The 26,299-nt window shown below is 43.5% G+C and overlaps 1 protein-coding gene across 1 annotated transcript in view; it reads left to right on the top strand.

Moving 5' to 3' along the window:
* LOC311062582 (uncharacterized protein) overlaps positions 1 to 8,344 on the top strand; it is a gene marked incomplete at both ends in the record, with an annotated part of 94,774 nt that extends 86,430 nt beyond the window's left edge. The window contains 2 exons of the mRNA XM_084081721.1: positions 5,296 to 6,198; positions 8,316 to 8,344. Of these exons, the coding sequence (XP_083937847.1) occupies positions 5,296 to 6,198; positions 8,316 to 8,344 (932 nt within the window). The remainder of the gene's footprint in view (positions 1 to 5,295; positions 6,199 to 8,315) is intronic.
* Positions 8,345 to 26,299: the final 17,955 nt, after the last annotated feature.

The following is a 26,299-nucleotide window of genomic DNA, read 5'->3' as shown; positions in this document are numbered from 1 at the left end:
TCGTTGCTTGTAGGGTTCGTTTGGTTTGGCCTCGTTTTCATAGACCTTGCTGCTTGTTTCTCTCGCGAAACCTGGCAACGACGCATGCGCAGTTTGATCAAGAGTCCCCCCAACCAACGACCAACGAAGACTCCGCCGTGAGGTTACTAGAATTATAGTAGGATATTGTTTAGACTGATGCTAGATTCTTGGTTTCCCTGCGATCCTAGTTTACTGAGGCACTACACCGATTGATTACATATTTTATTTAGAAGTTTGAGCACATGAAAGGACAGTAAATACAAGGTCAACTAAATAGGATTAAAAATCCCATGAAAGTATAATGGCTTGTTTCAAATGGGGTCCTTTTGTACTCAATTCATAGTGACATTAAATGACAGATATACACTACTATGCATACATTACATAAACAGTTAAGAATTGAAAAATAAGAAAAACTAAAATATGTACAGTAAAAAGTTCGAAGTCCATTTGGTTCCATTTGTACACTCTCAGAGTTACACACCCACCATAAGGGGCCATTTGGGAACCAAAATGGAGTGTTTCTAGTGAGCCAACATGCACAATATCAGCACCCTGACTAGAATGGAACAGAGCCTTCATTAGTATCATTGGTAACACCTGTGAAGGAAGTAAGAAGAGGCCCAATTTCTTTCCCATATGGCTGCTGTGCATAGAGCCTATTAGTTCACATGCCAGAGTTGCTGGTTAGTCTCCCTAATTGCCCAAGCAAAGAGGAAATCTACACACCAATGGTAGCTGGCGGGTTTTAATTATGTTTTCTGTATGTTAACTACAGCTACTGAATGATAACTAAAAGGTCTTTCTATTGTTTTTTTTCCACAGCGCACCACAGGGAGAGGTCTACAGTATCTAGAGAGATGGCCTCCAAAAGATATTCAACGTTGTCAGAGAAACAGCGAGAAATGGACGAGGGACGTGGACTGTTTGATGCAAGGATGCAGCCTGTAGTGAAGTTGTACAGGTATGTACTGTTTTATTTACTGCTGTTTTAAAGCTGTAGTAAAGTCGTACAGGATATTTCTATGACCCAAAATGAAAAGCAGATTTATGTTGAATAACGTCAGGAGCGGAGTGGAGAAATGACTTGAGTTCAAAACTATATGGTGCTGAAGTGTGTCAGTGTTTATACTGAAAAACACTTTCCAAGGTTGCCAGGTATGGGACTGTTTCAAATTTGCAATTTAAAGAATAATGTTTGCTAGATTTTATTTTATTTTTTAGATTAGAGTATTATTTTTAAAAGTATATACAGACACACATTTCCATTTTGGACCCTTTATTAGAATGTTGCTTTTAACAGGCAAAATAAGCTAATTAAGTATTTGCGCAGCCTGTCACACTGTTTTGCGCACTGCTGGTCACCTGTAGCTGCTGCCTCTGCTTGGCATCGTTCACGTCCCAGTGCATTGAGTGAATCTAGCTGAAGTTGCTAGAGACACTGGTCGATTTGAAAAAAAGAGCAAAGATCGTGTGAGTTTTTTATGGGAAAGTGTCACGATGGAGAAATCACATCTAATATAAACACCTACCGGATGTGAATCAACTCGTACTGCCCACTGCCTCTTGTGATCCGATTGATTTGAAGAATGAATATAGTTTTTTGAGGTGAGAACATGGAGAATGCAGAGTAGGCCTAATCCTAACTATTTGACTGAAAATCCAATACTACATGTCATATTATGGTTTGAACTTTAGGGAGAGCTGGTCAGTCAGTAGTGTGTTTCAGAGTCAGACCAGCTCTGCTGGAGTGACTCTGAACTAACTCTGATCTGACCTACTTTTACGCAGCGCACTGGCATGATGTAATTAATCATGTGGGAGTACCAAATGGCTTTCATATACTCTCAATATTTTTTTCAAATGAGATTTGGCTTTATAGATTGAAATGTGTTAAGTTTTGGCTATTTTATGGATGTTAATTTTAATTAATACACTTTCAACTATTCAAAGAAAAGTTTTCAGAAATGTAGTGTACACGTCAGTGAAAGTGATCACTGGGAACATCCCTAATTTCGTATTAGTGTTAGAGTGTTAATTTCACTCTTGACAGTGTCAAAAAAAAATCCATGTTTACACCCTCAGAGTTGAATTGACACTCGTGATTTTGCAGAGTAGGACATGCCACTGCTTCAGAGACTCCTGGGCTACTGTGTGTGTGTGTGTGTGTGTGTGTGTGTGTGTGTGTGTGTGTGTGTGTGTGTGTGTGTGTGTGTGTGCGTGTGTGTGCGTGTGTGTGTTTTGATGTGTGTGTGTTGTGCGTGTGTGCGCACGTGTGTGTGTGTGTGTGTGTGTGTGTGTGTGTGTGTGTGTGTGTGTGTGTGTGTGTGTGTGTGTGTGTTTTGATGTGTGGGACTTGGGAGAAACTGGTTCAGTTATAATACAATGAATATCTAGTTATTAGAGGTGCTGCGATCAAGGTTTTTGCGATCCAATCCGATTCCGATCAGACAGCATCAAAACCGGTCCGATTCCGTTTAATTCCGATCCGATAAGGCACATAATAGTCTCTATACTGTCTATCTCATGTTGACCCCCCCCCCCCCCCTGTCTGCCCCAAACCCCCCCCCCCCCCGCCTGCGCCCGTCGCGCACCTCTCGCTCCGCACACCACTCAGAAAAAAGAAAAGAAAAGTATTTTGCTCCGTGTCTGAATCACTTTCTCTTTTATCCCAAATGCGTCCCCATCAGTGTAAAGAGCTTATGGACATCTAGGCCTATTATGTTGCAAAAGACGCCATCTAAGTTTCCCTTTTATGTAGGCATTGTCTTTTTTAATAAGACGGACAATAATAAATCCTGTGGGTTAATGATTAACACCAGGGGTTCCCAACCTTTCTGTTACCACGGACCTGCTGACAGTTCATAAAATGTTCCGGGGGGGGGGCTCATCACCACCAAAACTCATTGACTGGCTTGGTGGCTGCTATGTATATGTTACTAATACCAAGTCACTACATAATGTTATATCATTGCCTTAAATGGCGATATATAGACAAGGAAAGGATCATTACGTTTGTATTATTAGCCTTGGTGAACGTCTGTACTCTATGTCTATCAGAAATGACTTTGTACAGGTGGAAAACTTTAGTTAAACTTGCAGAGTGACGCATTACTTTACCTGAGTTACATCTTCTGATAGCTGTACTTGAATGTTGACATGAAATAATAATCCTGTTTAGTGTTTCATTAGCGCGAGCGTGGAAAAAATCAAAATACAGCGTGTAGTGACGCTGATGTAAACACACGTTTAAAGGCTAGGATCAAGATACCAAGGATTCAACCGTAATGTCTTCGCTATGCGACACGGAAGTAGAACGGCATAAAGGTACCAAGGATTCGTCGATGATGTGACATCACTAACTGAATCCTTGGCCCCTGATTTATACTGCGAGAGAGGCTCGCGTCGCAAAAGCCAGTGTTGTTAATTCAGCCAGAATATGTCATTTGCGTTTCAAATCGTATTGTTTGATCGGCTGGTGATATAACTTAACAGTCACATGGTATTTATAAACATACTTGTGTGGATGACAGTGACGGAGAATGTTAATGGAGTCTTGATAAGGACGCGCTGCGCACTTCTGTATTGCTTGCATGTGTCAGCCCGTACAACATGTGGCGCGCGGCCACGACCGCGGTCCATGCTCCTCGCTTTTTATCTTTACTTTTTATTATTGATTTTATGTTAAAACTAAATGTTAAAAAAGTATTGATCAAGTGATATTACTCAAACAGAGAACATAACCTCTCCAGAAAAGTTTCACAACGTGCTGGTTAGAAGTGCTGGAGTGAAGTACTGGAGTATGTGTTTTAATCGCAGTGTTTAATCTGTCATTTTCCTGCGATCCGATTCAATCCGATATCCATTTTTTAGCTGATATCGGGCCGATATCCGATCTGTTAATCGGATCGCGGCATCTCTACTAGTTATTGGATATTAACATCATAATTGTGATATCAAATAGTATTGTGATATCAAATATAGTCCATTTTATCCAGCATTAATGAACATACTGGTTAAAATAATCTTCATCGACAACCCATGTCACGTTAAAGTCCCTTTTCACGTCACATCATAATCATTATTAATTTCATATCCATGTCACATCATAGTCCCTAATATTAAAGTCCTTATTCATGTCATATCAAAGTCCTTATCATTTAAGTCCTTATGCATGTCACATTGAGTACTTCATCATTAAAGCTTCTATAACATTCATTCGGGCGGAGAAGAGGCGATGATTGACAGGCAAAATCCCTCAACAGCGACACCCGCAGGCAAAGATTTCTTTTTTCATTGCAGTTGAAAAGGCTTTCGAAATGTAAGAGAAAAACACCTGCAATGGCTAACTGGAGTGGAATTTTCAGCTACAACTTTTTATACACGTTTTAAGGACCATGACCAAGACTTTTAATGTGCTGTAAAACTGAATGTCATGAAACCTTTAGAGTCCTAATTATATTCCTTCATTCCAGACCAGTGTGTGGAGTCCAGACTGCAGGTGAAGATGAGTTCTCCAGCCAGGACTGTTTCTATTAAACAGGAACCTGAAGACCACCTTGAACAAGAACCTGAAGACTACCTTAAACAAGAACCTGAAGACCACCTTAAACAGGAACCAGAAGACTACCTTAAACAAGAACCTGAAGACCACCTTAAACAGGAACCAGAAGACCACCTTAAACAAGAACCTGAAGACTACCTTAAACAAGAACCTGAAGACCACCTTAAACAAGAAACAGAAGACTACCTTAAACAAGAACCAGGGGACCACCTGGAACTCAGTAAGTTTCAAGCTCTCTCTTTTTCTTTTATTCTGTTGTGGATCTATCACCAAGGGTGAACGTGTGCCGGTAATAAGGGTGTAAAGATGAGCGGACATTCAACATTAACCCATTAAGACCTGAGGCGATTCTTTAAAAAAAATCTAAATCCTAACAGTTTTTGGAAAAAAAATAGCCTAAGAAATCTAAAGTGACACAGATGCGTTCCAGGTCTTAATGGGTTAAAATGCGAATACATCGATGTGTTTCCTCAACGTTTTGATCAGTCAGATCATCATGAAATTCTTGATGGAGATTTAACTGATCAACAAAATGAACAGAGCTTTAACCAGTGTAGCGACTTTATTTTCCTTTGTTGAATTGTTATTTGTCCTGCATCTGGGCACCGAAGTGGATGTGTGTGCAGTGCACTAGCTTTTCTTAAAACAGAGGAAAGGAAGAATTTTTAGTTCAAAACTTTAATGGTCTATTATTGTATCTTTTTTCCTAGACTTCCTGCTCCTCCCTGTGTGTAAAGAGGAGGTTCACCCTGAACTGCAGGAGAGGAGCTCCAGTCTGGTCCAGGAGGAACCACAACCTCCACAGATTAAAGAGGAACAGGAGGAACTACTTCATAGACAAGAGGAGGCTTGTGGGTCAACACACTCATTACTAGCAGTGAAAAGTGATGATGGTGGTGAAAACAAAGAGACAGAGCCTGTAGCCAGCACCTCAACTCAACATATGAAAACACAAGCTGATGTAGAGGACTGTGGAACATCACAACCAACTAGTGATGACCAGCTCCTCTCTTCACACTGTTCTGAATCTGACACTGATGACAGTGATGACTGGGAGAAGACCAGGGACGGTCAGTCAGCTATAAACACTCTGAAATCACACAAGACACAAAATGTGGAGGAACACACATTGTTTTTGAGCCACAAGCTGTCCCAGGACCTGAAATCAAAACAAACTCACTCCATGAGGAGTCATACATTGAAGAAAGGTTATACAGAGTGTGGCAGAATCTTTAATCGAAAGGGAAGTCTGAAGAGACACACAAAGATGCATGCAGGTGAAAAGCCCTTTGCTTGTACAGATTGTGGTAAAGGCTTTGGTCATAGAAGTGATCTAAAAAAACACATGAGGATTCATACAGGTGAAAAGCCCTTTGCTTGTACAGTTTGTGTTAAAGCCTTTGGTCTAAGCGGTGATTTAAAAAAACACATGAGGACTCATACAGGTGAAAAGCCCTTTGCTTGTACAGTTTGTGGTTTAGGTTTTGCTGAAATTGCTACTCATAGAAGGCACATGAGAGTTCATACAGGGGAAAAGTCATTTGCTTGTACAGTTTGTGAAGTAAGTTTCAGTCGAAGTATTAATCTAAAAACACACATGAGGACTCAAACAGGTGAAAAGCCCTTTGCTTGTAAAGTTTGTGAACACAGCTTCAGTCATTGTAGTAATCTAAAAAGACACATGAGGACTCATACAGGTGAAAAGCCCTTTGCTTGTTAAGTTTGTGAACACACTTTCAGTCATAGTATGAATCTAAGAACACACATGAGGACTCATACAGGCGAAAAGCCCTTTGCTTGTAAAGTTTGTGAACAAACTTACAGTCATAGTGGGAGTCTAAGAACACACATGAGGACTCATACAGGCGAAAAGCTATTTGCTTGTACAGTTTGTGAACACAGTTTCAGTGATTGTAGTAATCTAAAAAGACACACGAGGACTCATACAGGTGATAAAAGTATTTAGTTGAAGTTGGTGTCAAATGCTTTGGTCAAAATGCACATGTGAAGATAATGAGGATTCATACAGGGGAGAAGTTGTTAGATGAACCATAACAACAAGACACTCTGAGTTGTGATGTAACACCCATTCAACAATTTGAGCATCAGTGTCCATTAACACATTGACTGCCAGAGTTAAAACACCAGCCATAGCTGCCTGTGCCAGCCATTTTTGAGCTTTCTGGCCAGTCTATCTAGGCCCACAGAACATTTTGTGCTAGGACTATGAACACATGGAATACCTCAAAACAAAGATCAGAATCTCTACTTTTGCCAGAAAAGGAAAGTGAGTTCCGTTCTTTAGCTATTGGCAGTTGAATATAGCTTGGTTTCACCAAAATCAGCTATCTGGAGATAGAAGCTGAGATAATGAGGCTTTTGTGAAACAATCTCTCTCAGGCAGAACAGTGATTAGACCCTTATATTTTCACCTTCAGTGACACATTACTGACATCAGACATCTGCACAGTTGTTGTTTTCAAACTAACAACACTGAGAAAGTGCTTTTGAGTATACTTTTATATAGCTTTTTCACATCAACGTTTATCAACATGTGTCTTGTTGATAAACAAATCTCAAGCTCGTTTTTCTTTTCAAAGTTATAAGATCAAAAGTGCAAAATGACACACACCATTTCGTGTGTGTGTGTGTGTGTGTGTGTGTGTGTGTGTGTGTGTGTGTGTGTGTGTGTGTGTGTGTGTGTGTGTGTGTGTGTGTGTCAAGACTTGGCATTATCTGTGCCAATTGTTTGAGTTTGTTTTTACACACCATTATAATTTCACACACACACACACACACACACACACACACACACACACACACACACACACACACACACACACACACACACACACACACACACACACACACACAGGGAGAGGCTGTGTGTGTGTCCACTGTCCCCCTCTGGTGGTCAAAATAAATCCCTACAGAGATATAGTGACATTACTGACATCAGACATCTGCACAGTTGTTGTTTTCAAACTAACAACACTGAGAAAGGGCTTTTGAATATACTTTTATATAGGACACATCCATCCATCCAATACAGACATATTGATGCCCCCTGATAGAAATCATATAGACATATAGACTGTATGCAAGGTAAGTGAGGAGGAATTATTTTCTGTGAATGCCATGCAGACAAGCACTGAGATCCAGATAGCATCTATGACATAAAACCAAGCAAAATCAGAAAATGTTTGACTTTTTAGATAGTGAAACAGTCTTATATACAGCCTTATTTTGATCACAACACCCAATTACTGAATATCAGTCCCCCATAATTCTTGATTGTGTGCAAATGGAACTAAATGGACCCGTAGGGTTGACAGTAATGGTCAAATAGGGCTAGCTATGTATGTGTTTGTCTATATTCTATGTCCAGGTTTTCTTCAGATTAGGATACTGATTTCACTGGTTCCATTTGTGCACACAAGACCTGCTAGTTTGCAATTGTATATCTATGATATAAAACCAACAGTCTACAGAAAAAGTTTGAAACGACTCAGGCAGACACATTTGAACACTTTATATAGCTTTCACATTTTCAAGTACAACTTTTTCAAGTTTTCAAGTACAAGTACCTTAGTTATATACAAAATAGAGTACAAAATGACTCAAGTACAAGTACCTTTCAAAGTTATATACAAAATGGAGTACAACATACAAAAAATACAATATATCATCATTGTGTGTTTTGCTGGCCAGCACATCAATGTCTCCTCAGATCGCTCAGGGCGGAGGTGGTCCCCGTGAGGGTTCTGAGGACGTGATGGCATAGATGTCTTTCACCGACAAAGATGGCATCACGTACTCAGATCCCTCGGGGCAGTGAGAAACATTAGCAGCACATTCACTGCCAACTGTTGGCTGGCTCAGAGCATAATAAATCATAAATCAAAGTCAAAATAAATACAAAATGAAAATAAAACAAAAGTGCATTTTAGCATAATCGATATAAGTTCTGAGGACGTGATGGCATAGATGTCTTTCACCGACAAAGATGGCATCACGTACTCAGATCCCTCGGGGCAGTGAGAAACATTAGCAGCACATTCACTGCCAACTGTTGGCTGGCTCAGAGCATAATAAATCATAAATCAAAGTCAAAATAAATACAAAATGAAAATAAAACAAAAGTGCATTTTAGCATAATCGATATAAGGCAGAGATGGCTAAAACAAACAAATACAATCAAAATGATTCAATAATACTTCTCCTTAGTATGGTAATCAAGGTAGCATCCAATAACATGGAGGGGTACCAAACAGCCTTTGCACTGAAACCTTGTCTCACTCCGCTCTCCCCTCCTGATACAAACTCTGCACCATTTCGTTGGGTGCTTGTTTTTGGCGGTGGGGGGACAATTGACAAGCTCATGGACTCTCATATCGCCACTCAATCGGTCACAAAGTTCGCGACTTCTTGGTGCATAAGGACGCAGGGGGGGGGCAGGGGGGGGTGGAGAGGGCGGGGGACGGCAGGGGCGGGCAGGATGAGGCTGCTGGTGAGGTTGCTGCTGACAGGCGGCCGGGGGGGCGACAGGCGGGTCTGCTGGGACATCTTGTGGGGGGGTATAATCTGCTTCCACAGGGGCATATCTCACAGCGGTCCAAGACTTGACAACACTGAGGATGAAGTCATACATGCATTTACAGTCGCCACCTGGATTCCTTGTCTTGTGGAGTACGAATGCGTTGTACATTGCGATTTGGAATAAATAGACCACAAACTTGCTGCTCCACTTGGCTGTCTTCCTGATGAAGGGATAGTAGCTTAGGTTTTGGTCTAGTCGGTCAACTGCATTCATACTCTTGTTGTATTCAAGGACACAAACTGGCTTCTCCTGTGGCACTTTGTCGCTGCGTTTTTTCTGCCTCACCATCTGGGTGCCCATCTCATCCTTGTGCTGGGTTGTGATCAGTCGAACGATGCGTTTGTCTCGCCAGGCCAATAACATCACTTTGCCATTGTGAAGCATTTTCCTCTCTCCCACTCTCAGGCTGGACTTCGTCACATCCCTCATGGCTTGTGGTTCTCCTCTTTTTAGCCTCATGGTACCACAGGCATGGGTGTTCTTCTCAAGGAGGAGTTCATACAGCTTCACAGAGTTATAATAGTTGTCCATAAACAACGAAAACCCGTACCCTGTAAGACCCTGCAACAGAAAGATGACTGTGTCTGGTAGGGAAGAGTACTGTCCAGAATATGGCTTCATGCTGTAGCAGTACCCCGTTCCAGAATCGCACAGAATGTAGGACTTTATTCCATACTTGGTGGGCTTCATTGGGTTGTACACTCTGAAGGTTAGGCGTCCCCTCCACAGAAGCATCCCCTCATCGATGCTGATGTTACGACCTGGAACAAACATCTCCGAATTTGTCTGTTAGGTAGAGCAAGACCGGGTTGACTTTACAAAGCCTGTCGAGAACAGCAACCTCACCAGCAGCTTCGGCGGCGGCAACGGCGGCGGCGTGAGCGGCAGCGTCAGCCTCATTGTTTGTGAAATGTAAAAACCTCCATATGATCTGGAACCTGTTGCGTGGCATCTTTTTGCCGAAGAACGGAGTGAGTACAGGGTCATCGGTCGACCAATAGTGCTCTAGTACAGGCTTTCGAACAAGGCCAGTGAGGAACAACAGGGCCAAAAAGTTTTTCAGCTCCCCCACTGAAACCGCTTTCCAGTCCTTCACCCTGCTTTGTGGATGCTGCGCCACTTCTTCTTCACTCCTGGCCTGGATGAACACGTCAGCATAGTGGTTGGTTTGCTCTACTATCATCCCTAGCAGCTCATCAGTCAGGAAAAGCGAAAGAAAGTCTACAGGCATGGTGGAATGTAGCTCCGCCGCAGCATTTCTAGGACCCGGACTAGCGGTGAAAGGGATGTCCTCCCTAGGTTCCCAATCTGTGTCCTTCCACACAGGCTCTACAGCTGACGGCCTCCCACCATGTCCTGTGAATTACAGAAATACACAATTACCATAAAATACATCTTTTTTGTTTGTGTGGCAGTGTTGATTTATATGAAAATATGACTAAAACTAAATGGAATTTTATTCAACAGACTATGACTAAAACTGAATCAAAATGTACTGTCAAAATCATGTTGTTGTGGTACATGATTTTGTGACATTTATCATTGCAGAGTGGGGTTTTAGCGAGGGCTGGCTCTGTATGTGTTTGTCTATATTGTATGTCCAGATTATGACACTATGTGGAATTTTATTCAACAGACTATGACTAAAACTGAATCAAAATGTACTGTCAAAATCATGTTGTGTGGTACAGCTGTGAAAACTGTCTCACCTCTTTTACGCCCGACACGTGGTACTGCGGTTGAAGGCGATGGCCCCGTTTCCTCCACATCCATCATGTCTGAAATCATAGTAAAACATAAAATAGTTTGGTAAATAAGATATACAATTATATTCACTGCCAGCATGGAAACTTTAGAATGAATGACATGTATCATGTCATGAATGACATGGGCTGGCTCTGTATGTGTTTGTCTATATTGTATGTCCAGATTATATGTACTGTATGACACTATGTGTCAACAAAAACAGAGTTTAGCCCTAAATGACCATTACAGTACGATGTGTACAAATGTAACCAAATGGACCATTATGAAGAAAAAGCCATCTACAAACCAACAGTCTACTGTCTACTGAAAATGTTCGAAACAGACACGTCTTACCTTTCCTACAACTAGCAGTAATACATCTTTTTTGTTTGTGTGGCAGTGTTGATTTATATGAAAATATGACTAAAACTAAATGGAATTTTATTCAACAGACTATGACTAAAACTGAATCAAAATGTACTGTCAAAATCATGCTGTGTGGTACAGCTGTGAAAACTGTCTCACCTCTTTCACGGCGGACACGTGGTACTGCGGTTGAACGCGATGGCCCGGTTTCCTCCACATCCATCATGTCTGAAATCACAGTAAAACATAAAATAGTTTGGTAAATAAGATATACATTTATATTCACTGACAGCATGGGTGGTGCATTACTTTGTGGAACTTAGAATGAATGACATGTATCATTGCAGAGTGGGGTGTTAGCCAGGGCTGGCTCTGTATGTGTTTGTCTATATTGTATGACCAGATTATATGTATGACACTGTGTCAAACACAAACAGAGTTTAGCCCTAAATGACCAAATACAGTAGCCTGGTTAGCCAAGGCTACCATTACAGTACGATGTGTAGAAAAAAGAACCAAATGGACACGTGATGAAGAAAATGGCATCTATAAAAACCAACTGTCTAATGAAAATGTTTGAAACAGACTTACCGTTCCTAGCAGACTGTGTATGATGAGATGACGACGCCAGTGCATCATCAGACTCATATTCGTCGTCTGAAAGTAAACAAGATCAAACACTGTTGATGTTGTGGACATAAGGGGACCTTTGATGAATTTTATTATGATGGTGGGGGCCTCGGTGCACCTGGCCACCACCCCAAAAAGTAAAGCCATCAAAGGGATTTGATAGTCATTGTTGACATGTCCTCATGTTGACCCACAACAGCATCAAAACATTTGTTGTCGTGACATGACCTCTTCCCTTTGAAGTATGCCTACCCCCCCAAAAAAACAGATCTACACAAATCTTTGTTTACAAGGCCTCATGTCGACCCACAACAGCATCAAAGCATTTGTTGTCTTGACATGACCTCTTCCCTTTGAAGTATGCCTCCCCCCAAAAAAAAACAGATCTACACAAATCTTTGTTTACAAGGCCTCATGTCGACCCACAACAGCATCAAAGCATTTGTTGTCTTGACATGACCTCTTCCCTTTGAAGTATGCCTCCCCCCCAAAAAAAACTGATCTACACAAATCTTTGTTTACAAGGCCTCATGTCGACCCACAACAGCATCAAAACATGTCGTCATGACATGACCTCTTCCCTCTACCCCCCCCCCCCACCCCCCACCCCAAAAAAAAACCAGATCTACAAGTCAACAAATGCATAGGCTACATCGTCAACATAATCAAATAAATCACATGCATATAAATAGATACAGAATAAAATAAATAGATATTTTATAACTGGCTGACCCAGAGTGCAATATCCTAGAAAGTATCCAGTTGTGAGCTTGTAGATCTGCTATTTTGCAACCAAAAAATATGATAAAAAAAAAATATATATATATATTCTTACCACTGGTAAACGGATCCAGACATTTTTTTCCTTGGGCTTGGCTCCCATGAGCCAGAACAGTCGGAATCTGAGCTCTCTTCACCGTCAGTAGTGTCTGGGCGATACGACGCGATGCTCGGCCTGCTGCTACTACGCAACCGGTGCCCGGGATCGGGATCGATGTCTGGACAGTCTGGTACCGGTGGGTTCGTGTCCTCAGGCTCAGATACCTCCGCAGGTGGTGGGGGAGGTGGTGGCGGTCGCTTCGTAGGCCTCCGTCGCGGCTTGCGCCGGGGAACGGTCGAAGACACCGATGTCTCCTCAGATCCCTGGGGAGCAGTCTTCGTCTTCTCGGATCCCTCCAATGGCGGAGGTGGTCGCGGCGGAGGTTCTGCTGACGTGAAGACATAGGTATCTTTCACCGATAGAGATGGCTTCACGTCAACAGATCCCCCGGGGGTAGTGAGACACGCCGCCTTCACCTCCTTGGAGCCCCCAGCTAGTGGCTTAGGTGGTCGCGGGGGAGCGGTGAAAGACGCCACCGCCGACGGCTTCTCAGGTCGTGGTGGTCCCTCCACAGGTCGGGATGGTGGTCCCGGTGGTGGTGGTGGTGGTGGTGGTGGTGGTCGCGGCGGAGGTTCTGCTGACGTGAAGACATAGGTATCTTTCACCGATAGAGATGGCTTCACGTCAACAGATCCCCCGGGGGTAGTGAGACACGCCGCCTTCACCTCCTTGGAGCCCCCAGCTAGTGGCGAAGGTGGTCGCGGGGGAGCGGTGAAAGACGCCACCGCCGACGGCTTCTCAGGTCGTGGTGGTCCCTCCACAGGTCGGGATGGTGGTCCCGGTGGTGGTGGTGGTGGTGGTGGTGGTCCCAAGGGAGCAGTGAAGCTCATAGTTTCCAGAATAGTTCTTTGGGTCGGGTCCCTCCGAGGGCATTTGCCCTTGCCTTTTCTTCGTCTCATCTCGCCGAAAAAAATATACTCCCAACTCCCACCTATAAATATGTACACCTAACTCTCTCACCTATATATCTATGCACTACTATACTACTATACTATACTATATAAACGTCTTACTCTCACCTATATATATATATATATCTTGCACCTCTCCTAACTTTACCTAACTAACTAACGATCGCTTGCTCTTTCTCCGTCTCTCAGTCGCTGTCTCTCGCTCGCTCTTTTTCTCTGTCTGTCCGTCTCTGCTCACTGTTTGTTTAGAATGCCACAGACAGTGTTCTTCTGCACCCGATTTGTAGTGTTTTGCTCAGATCATGTGACTTTTGCGATCATGAGACTTTTCTTTTGTCGTAGAAGCTTAATATTAATACACAGGTTGTGGAAGATTGCAATCTACCTTATACCAATGAAAAGACCTAATATCGAGTTAACTCGATCTAGGCAGTCAAGCGCTGGATTCTTAATATCGAGTTATCTCGATCTAGGCAGTCAATGTGTTAATACAGTATGTATGTTCACTGTGTGTTGACATGTGAGTTGTTTGGATTGTTAAATTATCATAGTACATATTTACTAGATGTCAGAGAGACTGATGATATATCTTCTGCAGAGTGTTATGTCTTCATGGAGGTATTTTTTGTAAAGTCAAAGATCTCCTTTTATACCTGGAGAAAATGTTTATGGTTTATTTGTTTGACTTAATAAAGGTTTCACCGTTACAGGTGTTCTATGTGTGCTGCATCATTACAGAAATATTCTCAAAATGTGTGTGATTGTACTTATTACCCCATAACTACTGTGAACAATACAACAACAATCACTGCTTCATTTTTAGAGCCCGATTTTTGATACAAATTCAAAGTCTTGAAACCACCGAATACCCATGTTTTGACCGATATATTGTTAGAAAATTGTAAGTTTCCAAATCAATTTGAAAAACTTCGATTTGTATTGAAGTTGATGATAACATTTTAACAAAACAAGCAAATAAATACAAATAAACCTAAATAATATTCTGATGGATGAATGCAAAAAAAAAAAATCATATTACAGTCGCTGTCGGGCAGAAACCTTGTCCTCCATATTTCAACTTTTTATATGAATTAATTTAACAAATTAATGCCCTACTTCGTCATACTTGAGTGTCGCTCTAAAGTAGTGGAAAGAGCAGATCTGCAAGCTCACAACGCAGGAACCTAATAGACAATATTAGCTTATATATGGTTCTGTATCAGTATATCATTCAGTTTTAGCAGATTCCATTCCAATTGGCTATTATGACTTTCATTTCAAATAAAAATAATACAAATAAATAATTTGAATAATATAAATCATATAAAATAGCTATAATATTAATATAATATCTAATACATCTAATATAATACAGCAGTTATGTTGTTAGGTTTTCATTGAAGTGAGGTGGTCATCTGCCTTGTCTTGTGAAGAACCTCTGTCTAAAAGTCATGCAAAGAGCATCCGAGCCTTGCTGTGGCTTAGCTACAGGACTACAGGACGCTAACAGCCCTTTAGCTACACACAAACAAACACACACACACGCGTCTACTGGATGTTTCCTTGTTTTGTTTTGTTTTGTTGGATCTTAGCGAAATCCCGAAGTGGAATTTTGGTATAACGGTGGTGCATGGCACCCGTTTGTGTTGTGGGTATTTTAAAACCCCGAAGTGGATTTGTACTGTGTGAAACTGAACTGTGGGTCAAATGTGAACTTGATCTGAATTTGAAGTGAATACAAACCCTGAACTAAGACTTTGTGTTTTATGGTGTTTTGGGTTACATTACATTACAGTCATTTAGCAGACGCTTTTATCCAAAGCGACTTACAATAAGTGCAATCAACAAAGGTAGGGAACGAAAGCTACTAATCACCAGAGGTTATAAGTGCATTTTCTGCAATAACAAGCAACCAAGAGCATACCTAGCGCTAAGGTAAAAGTGCAATATATCAGCTACCTATTTCCTTAAACAGATGAGACAAAATAGCTAAATCAAATGAGCAGGAGCTAAAACAAATAATTGTATTGACTAAACAAGATCCAATAAACAATTCAACAATAAAACAAGCATTCGTACAACTAGTTAACAACAAGTAGGCCAGGCAAAGAGGAAGGGTAGTGTTTCCTGAAGAGGTGGGTTTTCAGGCTGCGGCGAAAGATGGGCAGTGACTCTGCTGTCCTGACATCAGTGGGAAGTTCATTCTACCACTGTGGGGCCAGAACAGAAAAAAGTCGTGACCGTGTCGATCGACCAGAAGGACCGTTGAGTGGCGAGGGAGTCAGTCGCCCCGAGGTGGCAGACCGGAGTGGTCGGGCAGGGGTGTGGGCATTGACCGAAACCCGGAGGTAAGAAGGAGCTGTTCCTTTCACTGCCCTATAGGCTAGCACCAGGGTTTTAAACTGAATGCGAGCCGCTACGGGGAGCCAGTGCAGAGAACGGAGAAGGATAGTTGTGTGAGAGAACTTGGGGCGGTTGAACACCAGACGAGCCGCAGCTTTCTGAACAAGCTCCAGAGGTCTGATGGCAGATGCCGGAGCACCAGCCAGGAGGGAGTTGCAGTAGTCCAGGCGGGAGATGACAAGAGCCTGGATGAGCACCTGGGCTGCCTTCTCCGTGAGGAAGGGGCGAATTCTCCTGATGTTGTAGAGGAGGAATCTGCAGGACCGTGTCACTGATGCGATGTTAGCCGAGAACGACAGTTGATCGTCCAGGGTCACACCCAGATTCTTCGCAGTCCGAGTTGACGTCACCACAGCGTTCTCAATGGTGATGGCCATGTCTCGGTGAGGACAGCCCTTCCCTGGGATGAACATCAGCTCGGTCTTGTCCAGGTTGAGCTTCAGGTGGTTCGTCGACATCCACTCCGAGATGTCAGCCAGACAAGCAGCAATGCGTGCCTCCACTTGTGTGTCAGAGGGGGGGAATGAGAGGATCAGCTGGGTGTCATCGGCATAGCAGTGGTAGGAAAAGCCATGGGAGCGGATGACAGCACCAAGAGATGTAGTGTAGAGAGAGAAGAGAAGTGGACCCAGAACCGAGCCTTGGGGAACCCCAGTAGTGAGCCTGTGTGGTTCTGACACAGACCCTCCCAGCATCACCTGGTAGGAGCGACCCGTCAGGTAGGATGCAAACAGGGAGAGTGCAGAGCCTGAGACACCCATCCCCTCGAGGGTGGAGAGGAGGATCTGATGGTTCACTGTGTCGAACGCTGCAGACAGGTCCAGGAGTATCAGGACAGAGGAGAGAGAGTTCGCTCTAGCGGCATGGAGTGACTCCGCCACTGCCAGGAGGGCAGTCTCTGTCGAGTGACCCACTTTGAACCCAGACTGGTTGGAGTCCAGGAGGTTGTTCTGGTGGAGATACGAGGACAGTTGTTTGAACACAGCACGTTCGAGAGTTTTAGATAGGAAGGATAGAAGGGAAACCGGTCTGTAGTTCTTGACTTCAGAGGGGTCAAGTGTCGGTTTCTTGAGGAGGGGGGTGACTCTGGCAGTCTTGAAAGTAGAGGGAAAGTAACCAGATGTCAGAGAGGTGTTAATAAGGTGGGTTAAGAAGGGAAGAAGTTCAGGTGCAGTGGACTGCAGCAGAGGGGATGGGACAGGGTCCAGAGAGCATGAGGTGGGGCGGCTAGAGGTAACAAGGAGAAGGACCTCGTTAGGGGAAAGGGGAGAAAAGTGGGATAGAGAGGTGGAGGGGGGGGGGGGGGGGAGGAGTAGATGAAGCTAGAGAGGGGAGGGTGGAAGACGGACGGGTGTGGGTAGTGCGCAGGGCACCAGCCGGGGAAGGAGGGAATGAGGATCGGATATCGTTCACCTTCTTGTCAAAGAAGTTGGCGAAATCGTCAGGGACGAGGGACGAGGAGGGAGGAGGGGGAGGTGGTTGCAGGAGAGAGGAGAAAGTTTCAAAGAGTTTTTTAGGGTTGGAAGCAGAAGCCTGAATTTTAGTGCAGAAGAAAGCAGCTTTAGCAGCTGATAGAGAGGAGGAAAAGGTAAAAAGGAGAGATTGGAAGGTAAGAAGGTCCTCCGGGAGGTTGCCATTTCTCCATTTACGCTCAGCTGCTCTTAGGCTCCGTCTCTCAGTACGCACTGAGTCCGACAACCAGGGTGCAGGTGGAGTTTGGCGTGCAGGCCTGGTGGTGAGGGGACAGAGATGGTCCAGGGAAGAGGATAGAGTAGAGAAAAGAAGATCAGTGGCAGTATCAGGGGATAGAAGAGCAAAGGATTCGGGGGTAGGGAGAGCAGAGAGGACAGAGGAGGAAAGATCAGAGGAGGATAGTGAGCGAAGGTTGCGACGTGAGGAAATCATGTGGGTAGGGAGGGGCTGTGAGGGGGGAGAGGAGAGAGAGAGAGAGAGAGAGTAAGACATGAAGTAGTGATCAGAGAGTTTCTTACCCTTTTCACTGGAAAGAGGAGTGACGGACAGGTTAGCAGTAGAGCAGCCTCTGGTGAAGATCAGGTCCAGTTGGTTGCCCTTCTCGTGGGTAGGGGGAGATGGGGAAAGGACTAGGTCGAAGGCGGCGAGAAACGACAGTAGTGGGTCTAGCTGCTTCTCGGTCGGGAGGTTGAAGTCACCCAGAAGGATGATTCCAGAGCCGTCGACCGGGAAGTGAGAGACTAGATGGTCCAGTTCCTCCAGGAAGCCACCAGCAGGGCCCGGTGGGCGATAAACAACTGCAATGGTGAGCTTGACTGGATGAGAAACCGTGACCATGTGATATTCAAAAGAGTTAGGAGAGAATTGTGACAGTGAGACAGGAGAGTATTTCCATTTTCTGGAAATTAGCAGACCAGCACCACCACCTATCCGCACGGCTCTGGGAGTGTGAGAGAAAGAGAACACATCTGACAGAGCCGCGGGTGTAGCAGTGTTTTCTGGTGGGATCCAAGTCTCAGTCAGGGCGAGGAAGTTAAGGGAGAGCACGGATGCGTAGCCTGTGATGAAAGCAGCTTTGCCTTCCACCACAGCCGAGTGGCAATTCCAGAGCCCCCCTGTTACCACTTGCTCGACATGAGTTGAAATAGTACGATATATTAGATTAGCGGTCTCGCGACATCTGGGTGTAACCCAGTGTTTTAGCGACCGCCAGGAAGAGGAGAGGACAGGAATAGGAAGAAAACACATTGTAGATCACTAAACATATACACACTACTATATCTATCACACTCCTCTATATGTCACGAAACACTGATGCTGCTCCTGAAGAGAAGAACCACTCAATGGCCCAGGTCGTACATTGACTAAGTCGCGCTTTGACAAAGTCGCCTGCTGCTGCGACAAAGTCGCCTGCTGCTGCCTTTGTTCGCCTAGCCTTCGTACGACTGGCCGCTTTGAAAGCTGCCGCTTTCAGCGCAGGTTTAAAACCACTTAGCTTGATTGCTAATTGTCTGCCGGGGAGTGCTGCCCCTCACAGCCACTTAGCACAGGGCTATCAAGTGGCCTGTTCTACCTCAAACTGCCTCAAGTGCTCTGTGAGACACACACAGAGTATCAATGGCCTACAGCTTATAGCACAAATACAAATAGAAACTACAGACTAACACAAGCTAAGAATACAGCACTAGTAACAAAGCACTTAAAGTACACTGCTAGTAACTTGCTAGATAAGAAATATGCTATACTCACTACCCAGCAGCCAGGAGCTAAGTTCACTCCAGATGTTGAAAAGCACACACTGGGTTTAAATGAGATATATTGTTTAAACTGTGTATTATGTTTTGAACCAGGTAGGTTGCTGTAATTTTATTACAGTGACCATTGTAGGGGTTTGTGATGTCACCTTTTATGGTGGTAACCGCTACAAGCTCACATTTCATATCACACACACCATACAGTAAACGCCTGCAGCTGATCCAAAATGCTGCTGCCAGGCGTGTGACAGGCACCAAGCTAAGAGAACACATCTCACTGGTCCTTGTCTCTCTCCACTAGCTCCCAGTAAAGCGTAGAGTGACATTCACGATTCTCTTGTTTGTGTTTAAAGCCTGTAACGGACTTGCACCTCCCTACGTTGTGGAACTGTCAGACCAATCTCCCAGCACCCGGTCACTCAGATCTGACAGTCAGTTGTGCATGAACACTCCACGGTCTAGCACAGTAAGGACGGGTGACTTTGCTGTCTTGGCACCGAGGCTGTGGAACAAACTCCCTTTGAAGATCAAAGCTGCCCCCACCCTAGGGACAGCAACAAGTGACAACCAGCAGCGGTTCCGGTAGGAGATACAAATGAGATTCTGTGTGTCTCCTACCAGAACCGCTGCTGGTCGTCAAATGATTGGCTTAGGAATGCGGCAAAAGAAAACATATCCATGAATTCGATGAAGTCTCCATGGTGTGAGTAATCGATATAAAATAAGTTCTTTTTTGGGTGAACTATCCCTTTAAATACTCAACAGCGCCACCTCAGGGTCACATAAATACATGGAACAAGGAATACATTTGACGTTATTCACCCCTTTGGCTCCAACAGCCTATGAAGTGAACTGCAAAGCATGTTGATGAATGGTGCTAACGCAAAGTGCATGGTGGTATGTCAGATCAGGAAAACTGTCAGAAAAATACTTTAGAGGAAGACTCCTTAGACAGAGACTGAGAAAATATATTTGTATTTTATTTTAACATGCTCATAAAGTGATATGTGCTCAAAGTGAAAGGTGCAAAAAAGCGGCAAACAATTTGGTCATAGGACCTTCGTCAGTGCAGGTCTGTCAGATCAGACAGCACGCCCAGAAGATTAACAGTAACGTCAGAAACATAGAACATCCCTCACAGGTCTTTGTAGCCACCCCAAGCATCTCTCGAGACTGATAAGGTATTGTACATCTTGTTCTTGAGTCTGATTAATAATCACATTTCCGTTAAATATTTAGTAGCAAATGCTACCATCCACCATCAGAACTTTGTTCATATGAGGTAGGTTAAAAAAAATGATGTCAATAAGAACTTTGGTCATACGAGGTAGGTCAAAACTACAAAATGACATCAATAAGAACAGTCTCTGGGTGGTCTCAGCATGTCCGCTGGTCACCTCAGCACACCTGAATGTCTTTACTGTTTGACATTTGTTCTGTGGGAACACATGTTGGTTGAGGGTTTTTTACAAAGACCTTTGTCCCCTTCTAGTGACCATGCATAAGCACAACCTGTCAATATGTTCAAATGTCCGATATCAACTGAAATATCCACGCTAGATGTACACAAACTTGCTGCAGAGGTAAATGGTAAATGGTGCATTTATATAGCGCTTTTATCCAAAGCCCCTTACATAGATTGTGCATTACATTCACCCATTCAGACACATTCATACACTGATGGCGGAGGAAATCATACAAGGCACCAACCTGATCATCGGGAGCAGTTAGGGCTTCAGTGTCTTGCTCAAGGACACTTCGACAATAGGGACTTTAAGCTTTCTGTTTTTCAGTACGGCGACGCCAGGCGGAGTGCGGCTGCTATGACGCAATCGCCGTAGCAGTCAAAATCGTTAAGCAAGCAGCCGTCGGCAACGGGTTCCCACCCCTTTTTGGTTTCCATGGTGACGCGTCTATGCAGCACGTGTCAAACATAAACACAGACATAAACAAAGACAACACCCGTCGCGGCAGCTTCACTTGCCAATAACTTACTTTTGAACAGTTTGGTAACTGTTCCGTGAATTAGTTTAGACTAGAGTATAATTAGCTATGCTCATACCTACAAACAACGCGTCAAAAGCACTAAAATCACTCACCTATTTTTGACGTTGTAGACACTACGTGGAACGGTAGCTTCTGGCGTAGTAAAATAGGCTGCGGCGACGGCAGGTTTATCTATCGAGCGCTGATCATTTCCGGTTACCGTAGTCCTCTGCCGTAGCAGTCCATTGCTTAAACTCCGTACTAACTCTGGGGGAACCCGGTATCGAACTGGGAACCTCGCGGTTCCCATCCGGCCGCTCTACCCCTGAGCCACTGCGAGACAGAGCAAGCCACACAGCTGTTATTCTTTCAGATTACTGAGCGGGGAGGGGAATCACCTCAGTTGGGTTGGCAGTAAGTAGTCAGCCTTGCAGAACCATACAGTTTCTGTAGTGTGAGGCGGCTTGATGTACAAGTACACCCCCTGGACATGACACCGTCACACTTCCAATTTCAAGGCGGACACTCTAACCACAAGGGCACTGGTTGAGGACAGAGTACGGCAACTTGCAATGGGCCTGGTTTACAAGATACACCACAACGGATACCCATGTACCTGTCAAAATACTTCAAGAACGTAAATGAAGTCCACAATCACAACACCAGAGTTAGCTCCACTGATCATGTCCAACCCAGAGGGAATAATTAGTTCTTGTGGAATGCCCTACCAAAAAGGAGTAAAGGAGTGTAAAACCTTACTCACTTTCAAAACTGCCCCTTTTGGCAAAGAGATTTGGTTGAGTTGAGGGAACTAAACGGACGCGGAGTGACACTTCCTCAGAAGAGGAGGGTGATAGAGACAGAATGAAAGTGGCCAAGGCAACAAATGACTTTAGCGTGCAGTTCAAAATGAAAGATCAGAGTGCGGATGGATTTAAAGCTGTAAATCCGTTGAAAGTGGCAGAATCCTTAAATTCTGCTGGATGCACGGATTCTTTCTAATGGAGTGTTAGCATTGAGTTGCAAGAGCAAGGATCAATTTGAAAAAGCAAAAAAGATTGGTAAAATTGGGGGGGAAAAGGTGGAAGTAATAATCCCGGCAGAAAAGAAGGATGTCGTAAAAGGAATCATTTTTGGAGTGTGTGCTGAAATGACGGAGAAAGAAATTGTAGAAAACATTAAGGGAGGAATAGTAGAGGGTGTAAAGAGGTTTAATGTCCGAGAGGGTGGAAATCCAATTGCCCCAGTATTGATAACCTTTAATGGACGCATACTCCCAGGCAGGGTTGAGCTGTAGGGGGTACGGGGGGGTACGGCGTACCCTTAGTTCTGAGACTGTGGGGCTGGACTCGCGAGCACACACGTCAGCCGCCCGCGAGAAGTCAATCATTAACACAACAACGCACCGTCAGGGGCGAGCCGTTTTTAACACCTTAAACAATGGCCTCAACCTGGCTGCTTTGCATAACAAGAGCTGGTAGCCTACCAGACACTCACAAATGTATCCTTATCTTAGCCTGGTTCCAGACGAATCTGCCTTTGCAAAATTGCATGCACTTTAGCCCTATTGTCTGGCTACGCGAGGCTATCCTTATCTAGCTCTGGTCCATAGCGTTAGAAGGAGTTCTCCTTAACGCTATGGTACTTTAGATTCTTTCCCCTCGTACCGCGGTAGCGCAGCCTCTTGTCTGTAGTAAAATTAAAAAAAACGCTTTTGGTACTCACCAAAACAAAGACGGTTTAATGGAGTTGAAAGCCTATTCTATTAAGTGGGAACACTCTGAGCCCCCACCTCACGTATAAAATACACTTTTTGTCCAGAAAAGAAAATATTTCACCGGAAGGAAGAATCTGGTCAATAGGAAAATTCCATTGACCAGATCTGTAGAGGGCACTGTGGAGTAACCAAAAACAGGTTTTAATTCCGGTGAAATATTTTCTTTTCTGTCCAAAAAGTGTATTTTAGACGTGAGGTGGGGGCTCACAGTGTTCCCATTTAGTAAAGTAGGCTTTCAACTCCATAAAACCGTCTTTGTTTTGGTGAGTAGCAAAAGGGTATTTTTTTTTTTTTTTTAAACTTGTTTTAAAAAACACTGTTTTGAAAGCAATGTAAGTCTTAAAAAAAAGTAATTCAAGTAAAGACAAGTTGACTGATTATTTTAAGCACTTATGTGTGGGTGAATCTATGTAAAGGGCATTTATATAAAACTAAAAGGAAAATAAAATAATTAATTAATTGAAACAAAAATAAAAACAACAAATTAACAATGCAACAAAATAATAAGAAATATAAATACATTAATAATCACATGTTGAATACAGTATTTCAACTAGCACTGAGCTGAGTGGCTATGTGCACATGCTTGCGCACGTGACGTCATAAAATAGAGTACCCATAGTTCAAAAATCCACAGCTCACCACTGTATATAGGATGCATATCATATGTGGTAAAGGAGTATGAAAGACCACCACTACGATGCTATAAGTGTCAAAGATATGGGCATATGGCTGCGTCCTGCAGAGGAAGCAGACGCTGTACAAAATGTGGGGGGGAACATGACATCAAGGATTGTGAAGAGATAGCAACACTAAAGTGTTGTAACTGTGGGGGGAATCATAGGGCTTCATCAAAAGAGTGTAGTCACTTTGTCAAGGCAAAACAAGTCCAGGATGTTAGGAAAGAGCATAACATATCTTATGCAGAAGCCCTTAAGAGAGTGGAAAGGCCCAGTGTTGGAAGGCTGCAGGTGAGCGCCAGCAGGGTCGCTGAGATAAATACGGCCCCATCCACCCAGACAACCCCAGGTGAAAGTCAACAAAAAGTAGTAGTCAACAAGGAAGCTCTCCTTGCATTTATTGTAGAGGTAGTACTTTTTGCGACCAGGAAAGTTGAAACAAGTTCAAATATAATACAGTGTGTGGCTAAGGCAGCAGGCAGGCTTTTTGATGAAGGGGAGTATTCTCCCCAGGATCTACACGATTACATGCATAAAAGTAAAGTAAAAGCAAGAGACACAGAACGGGGGGGTGGGGTCAGATCCACAGAGGAGGCAGCGGCAAGAATGGAGGATGACCCAGGGGGTGAACATGATGAGAGTGATGAGGGTTAGGATGTTGATGATGTTTTGCATCCTCCAATGGAACGCAAGGAGTCTTATTGCCAACGGACAGGAACTTAAGAAATTTATTCGGGATAGTGAGACAAAACCTCAAATTGTATGCATACAGGAAACATGGCTAAAACCCTGCCTTGATTTTGTCATACCAGGATATATAGGCCTGCGTAAAGATAGAACAGACACAACACAAGGAGGGGGATGTGCAACATTTATTAAAAGTGGGATACAATATAAATTGAAGGAGTGCAAGGTATCTTCCGAGTGCCTAATAGTGGAAGTATGGAGCTCTAAGGGGAAGATAAACATAGTTAACTTCTATAACCCCTGTAAGCCGATAGTGATGTCTGAGCTTGAGGAAATAGCAACTAAGGCAGGTTCCCCTGCTATTTGGACAGGGGATTTTAATGCGCACAACCCCTTGTGGGGAAGTCAGGAGAAAAATATAAATGGTGAAGTAGTTGAGGAGCTATTGGATCACAGTAATTTGGTTATCATGAACGATGACAGAGGAACCCGGTTTGACGTAAAAACAGGTAAATTATCCTGTTTAGATTTAACGTTCGCCTCGCCAGGGCTAGCGAGAGTAGGGGAATGGGAAGTAATGGAGGATCATTCAATGGGAAGTGATCACTTCCCTATTGTGAGCAAGTTTGGAAGATCACTGATTATGGATCGGGTAGATAGAAGTAACAGATTTGACTTAGTCAGAGCTGACTGGGAAGCATTTAAAGAAGGTACAAGGGACCAAGTAGGGGAAGTCAACAGTGAAGGGACAATTGATGAGCATAATGAGTCATTAAGTGCAATGATATTTAGTGTGGCATCACTGACAATCCCTTTGAAAAAGCCTTTTAAGGACATGGTTATTGTGCCATGGTGGAATAAGGAATGTGATGAGGCAGTGAGGAAGAGGAAACAAGCTTTTAAAGTATTACGGAGAATGCCTACTCAGGCAAATGCAATTGAATTCAAAAGGTACAGAGCAGTAGCAAGGAAAACAATTAAAGATGCAAAAAAGAGATGCTGGAGGACATTCTGTGGGACAATAGGGTCAGATACTCCGGTTGGGGAGGTTTGGGCCAGAATACATAGGATGTCAGGGACAACTGTGAGATCAATAATGCCAGTGTTAAAAAAAGAGAACAGAGAAGCAGTAAATAACAAGGAAAAAGCAGGATGTCCTTTCAGGATGTCCATAATTCCAAATCATTAGGAGAAAAATGCCTTAGGATAAGGAAGGAAGTATTGGAAATAGAGGAGTGGAGGTTAAGTCATGAGTGTGAAAATTATAGTCCGTATAATACATATTTCTCCCTAAAAGAGCTTAAGGATGCGGTGCAGGCAGGGGCAAATACCACTCCAGGCCAAGACAGAATAAGTTATGCAATGTTTAAACAAGTGGATGATATTGTGTTGGATGAAATCCTTGCACTATGTAATTATATATGGGAGGTAGGAAAATTACCACAGAAATGGAAGCATGCGGTGGTAGTCCCAATTCTGAAGCCAGGAAAAGATCCATCTTGCCCATCATCCTATCGGCCAATAGCTCTAACATCTGTGCTGTGTAAGGTGATGGAAAGAATGGTCACAAACAGGCTGGTCTATTTCCTAGAAACTAACAATTTCTTTGTGAATTATCAAAATGGCTTTAGAATTGGGAGAAGCACTATGGAATCCATAGTAGTATTAGACCAGGATGTTAGGAAGGCTTTTATCAATAAGGAAGCAGTAATGGGGGTGTTCTTAGATATAGAGAAAGCATATGATTCTATGTGGAGGGAGGGGGTACTTATTAAACTCCACGAGGCAGGCATTAAGGGCCGGATGTTTTATTGGATAAAG

The sequence above is a fragment of the Gymnoscopelus microlampas genome (genome assembly GCF_963454915.1).
Source record: "Gymnoscopelus microlampas genome assembly, chromosome: 16".
NCBI lineage: Eukaryota > Metazoa > Chordata > Actinopteri > Myctophiformes > Myctophidae > Gymnoscopelus > Gymnoscopelus microlampas.
This window is presented reverse-complemented; position numbering and strand designations above follow the sequence as displayed.